This window comes from Danio rerio, chromosome 4, assembly GCF_052040795.2.
Source record: "Danio rerio strain M-AB ecotype USA chromosome 4, GRCz13ab, whole genome shotgun sequence".
Classification (NCBI taxonomy): Eukaryota; Metazoa; Chordata; class Actinopteri; order Cypriniformes; family Danionidae; genus Danio; species Danio rerio.
This window is the reverse complement of record NC_141024.2, coordinates 75,505,262-75,519,488: the sequence shown is the minus strand read 5'-3', so window position 1 is coordinate 75,519,488 and position 14,227 is coordinate 75,505,262. Positions and strand designations below refer to the sequence as shown.

The 14,227-nt window shown below is 39.1% G+C and overlaps 1 protein-coding gene across 1 annotated transcript; it reads right to left on the bottom strand.

Annotated features, from left to right (window-relative positions):
• Window positions 1–4,088: 4,088 nt before the first annotated feature.
• Window positions 4,089–12,630, bottom strand: ms4a17a.16 (membrane-spanning 4-domains, subfamily A, member 17A.16). Its single transcript, NM_001045464.1, is given in 9 exon segments — window positions 4,089–4,337; window positions 4,475–4,534; window positions 5,763–5,876; window positions 7,876–8,019; window positions 10,084–10,136; window positions 10,139–10,151; window positions 11,511–11,621; window positions 11,976–12,183; window positions 12,583–12,630. Coding segments are annotated over 8 exon segments (753 nt in total). The 5' UTR covers window positions 12,159–12,183; window positions 12,583–12,630; the 3' UTR covers window positions 4,089–4,262.
• Window positions 12,631–14,227: the final 1,597 nt, after the last annotated feature.

The following is a 14,227-nucleotide window of genomic DNA, read 5'->3' as shown; positions in this document are numbered from 1 at the left end:
CCCTTCAACATCCAAGGGCATGACCCAGCTAGTCTGACACCCAGGGACGAGGGCATGACTCAGCCACAACAATTCCCCAAGGGCGAGGACACGACCCAAGCACCTTTTTTTCCTTTCTTCCTTCTAGCTGTGAGTACTACTCAGCTTTCTCCCCTTATCACTCACCTTTTCCGCCCAAGCCCCCCGTCACCCCTGCCCCACCTTATTTTAAGGTAGTTGGTTTGAAAAATATTTTGGTCTCCTTTAAATTTACAAGAGTTTTTTAAGCAAGTTTGGTTTCCATGTAACTCCAAAATGAGCTTTCTATTGTAATGGATGTAATTCCTAAACGATAATGCTTTCCAGATGTTATGATAGATTACCCAACACCACGTCTACATCATTACACACTCCACTGAGAAAATGTGTATTTTTATCACAACATTCCTCACGTAACACCAATATTAGATCTCTCTTTCAAAAGGAAATTGTATAAACTTGTAATTGTTAGACTGGTCAGATATAATGGAAACAAAAGTTTGGACTTTGCCTTTAAAATAACTAACAAGATTAGAGAAATTTCATTCACAGTTACATAAATTGTACCCAGACAAGTTTAAGTTTGTTCAACAATAGAAGTAAATTGATTAAGTTTAGTAGCACTTTATTGTGAGTGACTGTCAATTTATGACTGAAGAAACAGACTTTCTGATGAAGAGTTAAAAAAAAATTATTTATTCTTGCAGATTATACATCATCAAACTATTAAACATGCGCAAAACAACCAGTACAGTGATTATTTTTTAAATAAAGAAAATAATCTAGGCTGTATATATAAACCTCACACATTAGCCCCTTTCACACATACAGACCTTTCCGGAAATTTGCCGGAATGCTGCGCTGTGTGAACGCAGAAGGAAGATTGCCGTAATAAGCGCGTGCACGTCTAGAACGTGCTGACGTGAGACGTCTGCTTTAGCCAATCACAACAGTCAGACGCATTTACGTCCGCGCGGTTTATGAGAATAAAAGCCTTTGAATATTTTTCCAGACACATTTAGCTGCTAGAAGTTAGTCAGATCACGTTTATATGTTCTTCTTAATGCCAACTGTGTAAATAATCATCGATGAGATGCTTATGATAAGCCGTTGTTTGTTTACCTTCAAGCTTTGCGTGTGCCTGTGAAACAGCCTGTGAGCGCCTGCACACACACATATTATGAACATCTCGACATGCGAAAGTGATCCTGCGAAAGTTGTTCACAATATTGATCATCCACAGAGTCTGTAATTTAGTCAAATGTTTACAAACACAAGCGCAGCCGTTTAAAGCTCATTTGTGGTGAATGATGTCAGAATTTAGCGGTATTTTGGAATGGATGTGTGAATGCTCTTTTCCGGAAAATTTCCGTAACGTCCTCGCCTGTGTGAACAGCGCTTTTTTGAATATACCGGTAAAGTCGTTCCGGAAATTTTCCAGATATTTACCGGTATCACTGTGTGAAAGGGGCTATTGTCTCACTCATTGCGACGTCTATGCTAATATCATCGATTTAGCATATTTTTTGTATATTTTTATTCCAGCTCCATTTTCCCCCACACTCTAAACATATGCGCTATAGGGGAATTGATTAACTTAATTGGCTGTAGTTTAAATGAGCGTGTATGGGTGTTTCCCAGTACTGGGTTGCTGCTGGTAGGGCATCAGCTGTGTGAAACATATACTGGAATAGTTGGTGGTTCATTCTACTGTGGTGACCCCTGATAAATAAAGGGACTAAGCCGAAGGAAAGTTAATGAATGAACCTTGCATAAATATGTCAACATAACAGCTCTAAGTTACAACAGAAATACTTCATTTTTTGAGGTAAAATCAAATAGTTTTTAAGGGACTGAGTTTACTCCCTGTAAGTAATCGCTTTTTACAGTGTAAACAAACTATGTGCATAATTATAAAAGTTAAAGGTGCAGTATGTAAGTTTGGGACCGGGGGAGGACCACATACTCTGGTCCCCCAGGCTCTGCAATGGTTGGGGAAATTCGAAATTGAACCAAAACAACCCAATGCAAATGGCTTAAGATTGGCAATGACAAATCGGTAATTGCAACCAGCAGAACCTGAGAGGTATAAAAAAAAAAAGTTAGTAAGTTTGATACCCAGTGGTTGAACTAGGCATTACATTCCTGGATCAAAACCAATGCAAGTGCAGGTTGCCAGAGTCTGACAATCGAGCCTAAAGGCTGCCTAAAGCTGTGTTCTAAATAAAAGCAACAGCATGCAATAGAAGGAATATTCTCCATATTAAAAGGAGTTTTTGTCCTAATCAACACCTCGAATTGATATATTAGAAACGGTTTCTGTTTCTCATAGCTGAACAACAGAAAACTGACAATGATTAGCTCAGGTGCACCTCATGTGCTTTATTCAGTGTAAAATGCTAATAATGTGAGTCTGAATGCCATTTTACATGCCATGTATTGCCATACTACTGAAAGCAGCAGAAGATAGTTCAGCTTAGACAGGCGTGTCCAAACTAGTTTTGTGGCAGCCCGCGAGGCTTTTTATAAAAATCATAGAATCTGGCCCGCTATACAAAAATGAACGTAATTCAATAAATAACCACCGGGTGTTGCTATTACATGCATTCAATTGAGCAGCAGTTCTTGTTATGATCTATCTATCTATCTATCTATCTATCTATCTATCTATCTATCTATCTATGAATTATTAGCCCCTCTTTGATTTATTTCTTCTTTTTTAAATATTTCCCAAATGATGTTTAACAGAGCAAGGACATTTTTACAGTATGTCTGATAATATTTTTTCTTTTGGAGAAAGACTTTTGTTTTATTTCGGCTTGAATAAAAAGCGATTTAATTTTTTTCATGAACCATTTTAAGGTCAAAATTATTAGCCCCTTAAGTCTTCTGAACAAACCATTGTTATAAAATAACTTGCCTAATTACCTTAACTTGACTAGTTAACTTAATTACCCTAGTGAAGCCTTTAAATGTCACTTTAAGCTGTATAGAAGTGTCTTAAAAATATCTAGTCAAATATTATTTACTGTCATCATGGCAAAGATAAAATAAATCAGTTGTTAGAAATGAGTTATTAAAACTATTATGTTTAGAAATGTGTTGAAAAAAATCTTCTCTCCGTTAAACAGAAATTGGGGAAAAAATAAACGGGGGCTAATAATTTAGGGGGGCTAACAATTCTGACTTCAACTGTATTTATATATATATATATATATATATATATATATATATATATATATATATATAAATATATATATATGCGTGTCTGTGTGATGTATGTAAAATTTGGCCCGCAACAACGTTTGTTTTTTTGCATCTGGCCCTCGGCCCAAAAAGTTTGGACACCCCTGAGCTAAGATCTGAAAAATAAAATAACTCTTTGAGATCGAACTTCAGAACTTAGACTCGGTGCAAACCAACACATATCAGAGGTTTAATATGTATTTATTAGATTATAAACCTTTCCATTTGGAGTGCAGTGAGTGCACTATTCTGTGCTAATGAGTGGCTGTGTTTACATTTCTGTCATGTTTTGTCTGCTGCAAACAGCTAAACTGCTTATCACTGCGTATCTGGTTACGTAGCGTGTTGTTAGGACACGGGGTTACGATGGAACCTGCTCACCTAATATTTACGTTCGTAATATTTATATTATTTGCTAATTAATAACCTCATGTGGATCTCTGAATCTGCGTTTATTTCTGAGTCTGCTACTGTCCACCAGAGGTCACATTTCGGTCATGGGCGCATGCTTTAAGAGGCTTCCTGACTGAATGAATGAATAAAATATGCTGATGTCCACCAGGGCAACCCAGAGTGCTGAAATATGATTGGCTAAAGTGGCATTGGGTGGGTTAAATGACCAAAACAAAGACAGCCGTTACGGCAGGGAAAACACACTTTTAAAGCAGAATATCTGACTTCAGCATTGTTCTTCAGACGAACAAGAATGTTCTTAGCATGATTCTCAAATATCTGCAAATATTATTATGGTATAATATATCTGCATATATGATGGTGTTTTTATGCTTTAGAAGAGTCAAAATCTGACATACAGCACCTTTATGTTAGGTCAATTGTTTTACTGACTTTTTATTTTAAGTAAAATCAACTTGTTTTTTTAAGGCAATGGGTTTACTTAATTTTTTTTAAAGTAGCATATCTCTTTTTACAGTGTAGGAAACCCAGTACCAAAGCAGCCTAACCACAGATATGCCCGCCTGTTTCATCTTGACCCACATTTAATTACATTCAGCGTACTCCGGGGGAGATTCTGCAGGAGGGTGTTGAAAGAAAGGGTTGCTGGCCACAGGAATCTGGAAGACAAAATGTATACGGTCAGCTTTATTTAGTGCTTACTTATTGCCCCGTTAAATTGTTTTGGTTGGTTGATTTTTACTTGGGAACCATTTTACTAAAAGTCTATTTAGGGTGTGGTGTAAGCTTCTCTTACCTCTGAGGTGTTTTGGAAATAATTGGGCTGTGGAGACGCAACTGGGGAAACAGATGGCACCTGTGGAAGAAATCACAGATACTTCTTACTAAAGGCCTGCTAGGTACAGGGGAGGCCAACCCTGTTCCTGGAGAGCCACCTTCCTGCAGATTTCAGCTGCTACCTATATCAAACACACCTGCCTGTAATGATCACGTGCTGTTCAGGTCCTAATTAATTGATCCAGGTGTGTTTGATATGGGTTGCAACTGAAATCTGCAGGAAGGTGGCTTCCTTCAGCAAAATTCGAATGAGCCATTTTAATTTAGATTAATTCTAAGATTACAGCAAGATTAAGCTAGATTTAAAAAATTACCTACAGTTTTTATTCATTTCATTATGTTTGTTGATCTACCTGTGCTTCGTTTTCAATATCTTTGGGCTCTGCTAATTGTTTTCATTTATAGACGTAGTAAAATTGTTGTAATGCTATTGTTCCCCTGCTGAAAAATCCAGCTTAAACCAGCCTAGGCTGGTTGGCTGGTTTTAGCTGGTCGACCAGGCTGGTTTTAGAGGGGTTTTGGCCATTTCCAGCCTGGTTTAAGCTGGACATAGCTGGTTTTGGCTGGGCTCCCAGCCTGGCTAGGCTGGTCAAGCCTAAAATGGCCAAAACCCCTCTAAAATGGAAATGGCCAAAACCCCTCTAAAACCAGCCTGGTCGACCAGCTAAAACCAGCCAACCAGCCTAGGCTGGTTTAGGCTGGTTTTTTCAGTGGGGTTGTGAGCAAATCCAGCCTGATCTCATGAGGAAACGTACGTATTTTACGTTTTGTCAGTTTAGTGGCTAATTTGTACGAGTTCAGTCGTACGAAAAAGTACGATTTTAAAAATAGGCGTGGCACCTAACTCCACCCATCATTGGCTGATGAGCAAATCGTACTAAATCGTGTGAATTAGATCGTACAAATTTAGAAGAATTAGCCACTAAAGCAAAAAGATACGAATTGCCGTGCATTGGCAAATCTGGAGATTGGATGAATTATTAAAATAAAATGTCAGAGAAGAGCCTGCATGAATTCAAAACTTACAATGTTTACTTTGCTAGCGCACATTGTTAGTCTTTATTTGTTTGTTTATTTAATCAAATTGAATATAAAATCTGCCTTTCCTTTTAGTTTGCTAAGATGCTCAAAAACAACCCCCCGCCCACTAAGTGTATTTAACCGTGTTTGTGGGTTCTTGTGAAGTCCGAACATCCTCAATTTGTCTCTCTTTACCCCTTAAAAGGTTCAGCTGATGTATTTCTCACCTGAGGATGACAGCAGGAGGTGAATTTAGAGGCGAAACCACACAGGTAGACAGAGATGAAGAACTGCAGGATGGTGAACAGCAGCAACACACCACTGATTCCTGAGAACAGAGTCTGAGAGAACATTCAACATGAGCATACATAACTATGAAATTGAGTTCAATAATAATGTTTAAAGGTGCCATAGACTGAAAATCTGGATGTAATCCCATACCATTTCCTCTTTCTTATTTAAATTTCCAATTTCTTTGGTTCTAAATGAACCTACAAAATTATTTATGAGGAAATGTTGCATTTACCTAAGAGACACATCTGTTGGATATCAGAAACCAATTCAAACAACACATTCTATGGCTTTTAGTTTAGTTTAGTTTATTTGTTTACAGGGTCAATGCACATTAATAAACATTACTGTAAAATGTGCCAGAATTAGCCAAGAATGGCTATTTTTCATCCGTAGACCCTTTACAGAATGTTAAAAAGTCACACCTAAAATAGAAGCACAACATTAAACATTAAATACACTTTCATAAGAAATACAGTTAAAAAAGTAAAGAAAAGAAAAAAAGAAAAAAAAGAACAGACTGATGGGAGCAGAGGACAAAAAGCCAAAGACAACAGTACAAATGTGTCAAGAATACAGTACTAATGCTGACAATGCTGATTTGTCAATAACCAATTTCTAACATGAGACTGAAAAGAACGAAAAGTGCATGATCTTCTAATTGTGGGTGGGATGGAGTTCCATTCCCTAGCAGCTCTCACTGAAAATACAGATTGACTGAATTTGCTTTTTTTGAGAGGAATAATGCAGTCTCCTCTGTCACCTCCTCTAGTAGTTCGGTGAGCAGTCGTTCTAATATTTATAAACTGATTTAATGGTGAAGTCGGGTTATGTAAAGTCTTAAACATTAAACAGATATGTACATATGTAATTAAATTTTCCCAACTAAGCAGGTTGTATTTCTTTAATATTAAACAATGGTGATATTGAACTGATTTCTTATCAAGGGTTTTTATGGATTGCTTGTATAAAGATTTAAGTGGCTTCAGAGTAGTGATGCTGGCTTGGGACCAAGTGGTAAAACAATAAGTGATGTGAGAAATGATCATGGAGTGATAATAGATTAGAGCAGCCTCACATGACATCTGATCACGAATAAATCTAAAATTTGCTAAACTGAATCTGACCCGGTTACAAACCTTTTTAACCTGAGACTGAAATGATAGTTTTGAATCTATTAAAACTCCAAGGTACTTGTACTCAGATACAACTTGTAATCTTTCCCCTGATACAAATACATCTGGTACTACACTTAGCCTACCATTCTTAGAAAAAAACATACACACGGTTTTAGAGATGTTCAACTGTAAACAGCATTGATCTAACCAGGCTGAAAGATGTACCAGTGATTCTGTGAGTCTGTCTGCAACTTGTAACACACTACTACCATGAATAAATATAACAGTGTCATCCGCATACATTTGTATGTTATTGTTAGGACACATAGATGGGAGATCATTGATATATAAAGTAAAAAGTAAAGGGCCCAAAATAGATCCTTGTGGAACACCTGTGGATATACCTAGAGGGGCAGATTTGTAATTTTGTATATTAACACACTGTGTGCGACCAGACAAGTAAGATTCTATCCATTTTAAAGTTTGTGGTGAGAAGTTAAAACCAACTAATTTGGACATGAGAATTCTATGATTTACAGTATCAAAAGCCTTCCTAAAATCAAGAAACACAGCCCCAACGATACCCCCCTTATCTAATAAAGACTTTACTTTTTCAGTAAAGTAGCAATTTGCCATCTCACTTGAGTAGTTCGCTCTGAAGCCGAACTGCAATGGATGTAAAGCAAAAGAACTATTATTTAAGTAATTTGTAATTTGTGTGGCTATCAGTTTTTCTGCAATCTCACCTTTAAGTCAATATTTTCATCCAGGATAAATAACCAGTCATATCTTTAAAGCACTTAATCTAGAAAACACTGAGTGCAGATTTAGGTTTTCAAGTGTGTATCGACCACACAGGGATCTTACTGTAACTCTAAAATAAAAACTTTTGCACCAAAATGATATGAGTATGAAGAAGTTGATGACGTACCATATACATTCTCTCAATTTCACCACAATAATAGCCACTGCAGTAAAGGTAGAGGGGTCCATTACCCAAATCCACTGAAAGCAGAATGAAGGCAATGGCTGCAGTTACAGCACTGAAAATGTTCATTCCAAGAGAGCCTTTCACCTACGGTAGAGGCACAAACATAGAAAGGTTACTTAACATGTTGTCTTGACACACTGTGCTAAAGTAAATGGAAGAAAACATGGAAAGTTAATTGGCAAATGAATGAAATATAGAGTCCGAGCACTGAAGGCTCATGCAGATGATTACGTGATGAAGCTGAAGATGTTCTACAGAGAGACTTCCAGAAAGATTTGGACAAAAGTTTGCTTGCTTTCAGTCAGGCACTGGTTAAAGAGTTAGTTCACCCAGAAATCTACATTTTTAAAAAGCTCATGTGATAAACACAACAGGAAATAGTGTGAGGGTGACTTCTTCTGCTCGACAAGCGGAGATATGTGAAGATGTACACCTTGTGTTTTTTAATAAGCGCCATTTCAATACTTCACATTTAGATAAGGCTCGACTATGATAGCAGGTTTGGGAGAGAACCCTGAGCTCGGAGATAGATAAGATTAAAGTTCCTGCCTGGTCAATGAGCATTAGGAGGGATATGAGATCAGGTATTTCTCATGAGCCCCCGGTTCATGTTTTATCTACATTGTTTGATATGGTGTTTCTAACTGATTCAGTACATATGGGTTAAGTCAAGGGTGCTCAACCCTGTTCCTGGAGATCGACCTTCCTGCTAAATTTAGCTCCAACCCTGATCAAACACACCTGACCCAGTTAATTAGAACCCGAAAAGCACTTAATAATTACCGGCAGGTGTGTTTGATATGGGTTGCAACTGAAATCTGCAAGGACTCACCCCTGGGTTAAGTCCTTCCTAGTGGCTATTATTACAATTTGCTTACTCATAGAATAGAGGAAAAGGGAAGAATATAATTTTTTTTTTCAAAACGAAGATAAGGAATGAAGTTTAGACATATATTTATATTTATAGTCATTCTGGAATGATCTGATAGGCAGGCTAATGATTAGCGATAAGGATCAGCTATAGTCGATCATATCACATGCTCCTCTCAAAATTAGTTTGTGAAACTTCACTTAAGCTGCGGACACACAAGAGTTTGTGTGTGGAAAATTCTGTCGTACGGCGCTGCAAAAAGGGGCGGGATTAGAGGCGATTAGACCCCTGCTGAAAAATCCAGCTTAAACCAGCCTAGGCTGGTTGGCTGGTTTTAGCTGGTCAACCAGGCTGGTTTTAGAGGGTTTTTGGCCACTTCCAGGCTGGTTTCCAGCCATTTCCAGTCTGGTCTTAGCTGGTAAGGCTGCAAAATGACCAGCTAAATCCAGCTAAAACCAGCTTGACCAGCCTGGCAGGCTGGGAGCCCAGCCAAAACCAGCTACGTCCAGCTTAAACCAGGCTGGTCAAGCTGGTTTTAGCTGGTCATTTTCCAGCCTGACCAGCTAAGACCAGGCTGGAAACCAGCCTGGAAATGGCCAAAACCCCTCTTAAACCAGCCTGGTTGACCAGCTAAAACCAGCCAACCAGCCTAGGCTGGTTTAAGCTGGATTTTTTAGCCGGGACATTAAAAAAGTGATCGATTGCTCTATGTTTTAAATTTCTTTTAAAATTTTAAAACCTCGATTGTTCTCATGCTGTCAAGTGATGTGATTTTGCAGGTCAGAGTTCACCAAGCTTGAACCTTGCACCGCAGCAACCTGCGAAACTTGACGCATGACATTGCGTTTCCGGTGTGACGCATTCGCATGCGTACGAATGGAAGTCTATAGGGAGAAAAGTCCAGTGTGACCGCAGCTTTAATGTCATGAAGTGAATTTTCGTGTTCATCACCCGTGAAAATCACTGTCAAAAAATGTCTTAAACACTTCGTTAAGCAATAACAGTCCCGGTGTGCGTGTGAAAATCTACTTTTTTATTGTGGCTTTCTCCAATGTACAGCTTGTTTGATTATTCCACCAGAATAATAGTGTGTGGCTGAGTAAAAAGGCATGTTTAGGACCTTCCTAACAAGTTTTAGATCTTTACGAATTGCAATATCTTCATCAAATACACTATAAGGGCAGAAAAAAAACATTTATGGTTGAATCCCTACAGATCAAATGATTACAAGCACCCAGTGTTTAGACCCATAAACAGAACAAGTGTTGTGTACATACCAAACACAAACTGGTTGGTGAATCATGTTTGTTTTCAGCGGCAATGGAGAGCGGCCTGCAGCAATGTACTGAAAACAGAGAGAAGAGCACAAATGAAAGCTCATGCTGGAATATATACAGATATACACATGGTACTCAACCAGAAAGAGCGGTTTACTGCCATATGAACAACTTCCTCAACGGCTAAATGCATTTGCAGTTTTCTTATGCTGTGTTCATGCCAGAAGGTAGCTTAATCATGCTATTCATTAGTTTACTGGCTTAATTCCGCATCAAATCCACTTTATTAACGCGTAAAATTCACTTCACAACAGACACGGATTCGTATGATGGGCAGGGCTTCTGTCTGCCAGGTGACTAGCTTTGTTGCTAAATGGCTAACATGGATTTTATTAAGAGAACAGTTGTGTTTATTTGCTTCATGAAGGCTGAAAACAGCGTTGATTCGTTTGGAGCCCACAAGATCCTTTCAGAGGTGCACCCAGCTCTGTGAGTTCATCAACTCCTTCAGAAACTATACCTGGATGATGGAAGCTTCCAGCGGTGCTTCTGACTGAGCCGAGTCCAGTTTGATCCAACTATTGCTGGTGTTGGCAGGAGGATTTTCCCCCAGGACACCAACATTAGGTGCTACGTCATAATCGTAACGCTTTAACCAAACCAATCGTGCAAAACACACAACTCGCGCCGATTCATTCGTGCAAATCGTGTCATTCATGCGTATCGCACCACAGGATGATGTTTATTCACGTCTTTGCATTGACTTGACATGTAAATCACTTACGCTTGATGCTACTTCCGCGTCTGGTGTGAACGCAGCATTAGGCCCAGATTGGATCTGTTCTATGACCGTGTAAACAAGATATAAACGCATGCATTCAGATATTCAGGGATGGGTTTGAGGCCTCCTCCATATGTGGAAATAAATTAGATATTTGACAATGCGACTTTTAATTTTGTACGTCATTAAACTTGTGAATGTGGTACTGTCTGTTTAATGACGTAGAAGGAAGAGCGTGTGTGGAGACACTAACGCGGTAAACAACAACAACAGAGGAAACATGGAAGGAGGAAAGTGGTCAGTGGTCGACGGCTGAAGTTACCCGCCTTCTCGCCCTGTGGGGAGATGAGTCAGTGGAGGACGCCATATATAAACGATATGCGCAAGCTGCGATGACGGCCCTTTTCCTCCTCCTCCGTCTCAAATTGTCTGCATTTGAACCCATTCATTTGTGTTCATTTATAAATAAAAGGGAGTTCCAGTGTTATCAAGCAATGCTGACAACCTTTGGTTTTCATGCCACCCAGTTTATTCAAATAAGTGTCATGTGACACTTTTTACGGCTTTATCTTTATAGTGGCAGTAAATGTGACAGTATTTATTCTGGTTGACTACCTACTGCAGGACAGGTATAATCGTATCTTACAATGAGAGATCCCCAGTAAGGAATGCCACTGAAGACAAAGACGGACTCCGCATAGACTGTAAGCACGATACCAAACAGGAAAGTCAACACACCGATCATTATCTGGACATTCTGTGAGGAATAAAAGAGAACAGCGTGAGAAGGGCAAGAACGTAATATTGTACAATAAAAATATATCAAATGTATTGCACAAGAGATCATTTCACATTCCGATTGGTGGATGTTTTCGTGAAATTGTCCAGTAATCAAGTCATCATGCTTTTCTTCTCAGACAGTCTTATCTGTAACTGTCTAAAGTTAACCTCTAGACCTTAAACACTATCTGATGACTGTACATTTACTGCACTGCCACCAAGGCAACAAGTCAATAAAACTTCAGTGACCTAAAAAAGTCAGCTCTATATCTATAAAAGCTGTATATCAGCATAAACACCAATTGTTTTGGGTTTATAAGAGATTTCTTACCACAAGAGTTTTTGTGTGGCCTTTAAGAAAGGCCTGAATTCCTTCAAGAGTCAAAACTCCAGCTTCATGCTGTATGTAAACAGGCACAGGGGAACTGGTCCCAGTCACTATCGGTGCTGTTTGTGTCGGTGGTTGAAGCTTGATGACAACCGTTGAAGAATCCACGGCTTTGACCGTCAACATTTCCGTTTCACAGTGTAAAAATGATCTGTGCACAATCATAATTAAAATGTTTAAAAAGCATGCAGTTGATTTAGTTCAGTATATATCTATATATATATATATATATATATATATATATATATATATATATATATATATTAGCATAACATCTATATTTTGAATACATTTATAAATGCAGTTGTGCTATCATGGTTATTGATAGAGGTAGATGTATTGTCGTCAAGCTGTTAGACACTAAAAACTCAGAATATACAGTTAAACAGCTCATGTTTAAAATAATCCAGAATGTTTACATTTTAAAAGCGACACCGTGACTAATTAGTACCAATAAATACATTAATCATTATATTTTTTACAGCCTTAATTCAAGAACTGATATTGGTATAAAAGTAGTCATATGTACTTTAAGTATGTAGTGTCTTACCAGAAAGAGAATCCTATGTTCAGCTGGGCTTTTGGACTTCACTCTGAGGTTCAGCTCTCTCTTCTGAGACACGCCAGCACAAAGTCTATGTTTTATATGCAATTAATGACACTGCTTCCCAGTTTAAAAAAGGGAAGCAGGAAGAGCTTACTTGATCCTGACTGATGGCAAAGGTTTAAGAGTAAAGAGAGTAAACAGCAAAAGACAGTTAAACAGAAGTCTTATGTCTTATATGCAAATTATCTGTATATCTATTTTGGTAACTAGTGGAAACTTTCAAAGTGAAACCAGGAATCCTTAAGAATTTATTTAAGACAAATTATTAAACCAGGCCAGGGCAATAACACAGTCTAGAGGTATTCAAAACCAGCAGCAAAATAGGCAGATCAGGTGAGCAGCTGCACAGTCTGAAAACCGAAGTCTAATGCTGCGTTAACACCAGACGCGGCACGCGCGTCAAGCGCGAATGATTTACATGTTAAGTCAATGCAAACGCGCGAATAGACATCCTGCGGCGCGATACGCCCGAATGGCGCGGTGCGAATAGCGCGATACGCACGAGGCGAATTGAGCTTTTTTTGCGTTTGACGCGCTTAACAAGCGTTTCGCGATTGGTTTTTAAGGGGCTGTTTCATATGGATTTATTAATCATTCTTACTGTTCAGTGAACGCAAACTGCCGTCGTTTATTAAAGACGAGAACTCCTCACTGCACGCCAGCTGCGCACCTTCAGCAGACCTCCTCATTCCTGCAGCACGAGAGCTTTATGATTGTTTATGAGCGACAAAAGTGGCGGATCTGTTCGGCGAAATATCTGACTGTGTGTCCCCGCATCCCTAAGGACTGTTTGGCGAAATATTTGATGGCATATCAAACGACTGAAACGATATAACTAGAGAAATCTCCACTGAACAGCCCAGCAGCGATGACGTAAGCATGCCGAGGCCCATTTGTGGTGTGAGCGTGGGCCGTCAGGGGGAGACGGGTGGGGGGACAAGCGTGCTTTGGCCCGGTTCGAGGCAACTGTACCTAGTGTGAATACGGCCTTAGACTATATTTCTAGTACAGTAGCATACAGCATTCTGTATACCCTCTTTCCCACATTATCTGCTGATAATGACATTTTAAAATGTACAGGAGTTCTATGCTATGCTTACTTAGTATATTTTAGTATAATGACTTTAATCTTTTAGTATTTTTCCTCCTCTACCGCGCTATTGTCCCCCAATGCAGCTGCCGTATTTAAACCTTTTAAGGTTATTTCAGTTAATTATTGCAGCGTCTGATTTCAGAGCTCTTTTTTGCTTTGTTGGAGCTTTTTGGCAACGCCTTTCCTTATTTTTTATGGTCCATCTCTGACAATTATTAATATTCTCGCCAGATTTTGATTATGTTCGCGTAACCTCTGATTGGGTCGGTCCCTTCCCGCGTTAACCAATCAGAAGCTTGCTCATGTGGGGGCGTGATTGTGATGTAGAACCTGTTGATGACGTCCCGGGGTAAATCCTCCAGGCGACACTGACAACAAGTCATCAAACTGGGCTTGGCTCAGTCAGAAGCACCACTGAAAGTCTCCGTCATCCAGGTTCAGTTTCTGGAGGAGTTTATGAGCTCACAGAGCTGGATGCACCCCTGAATACATGTA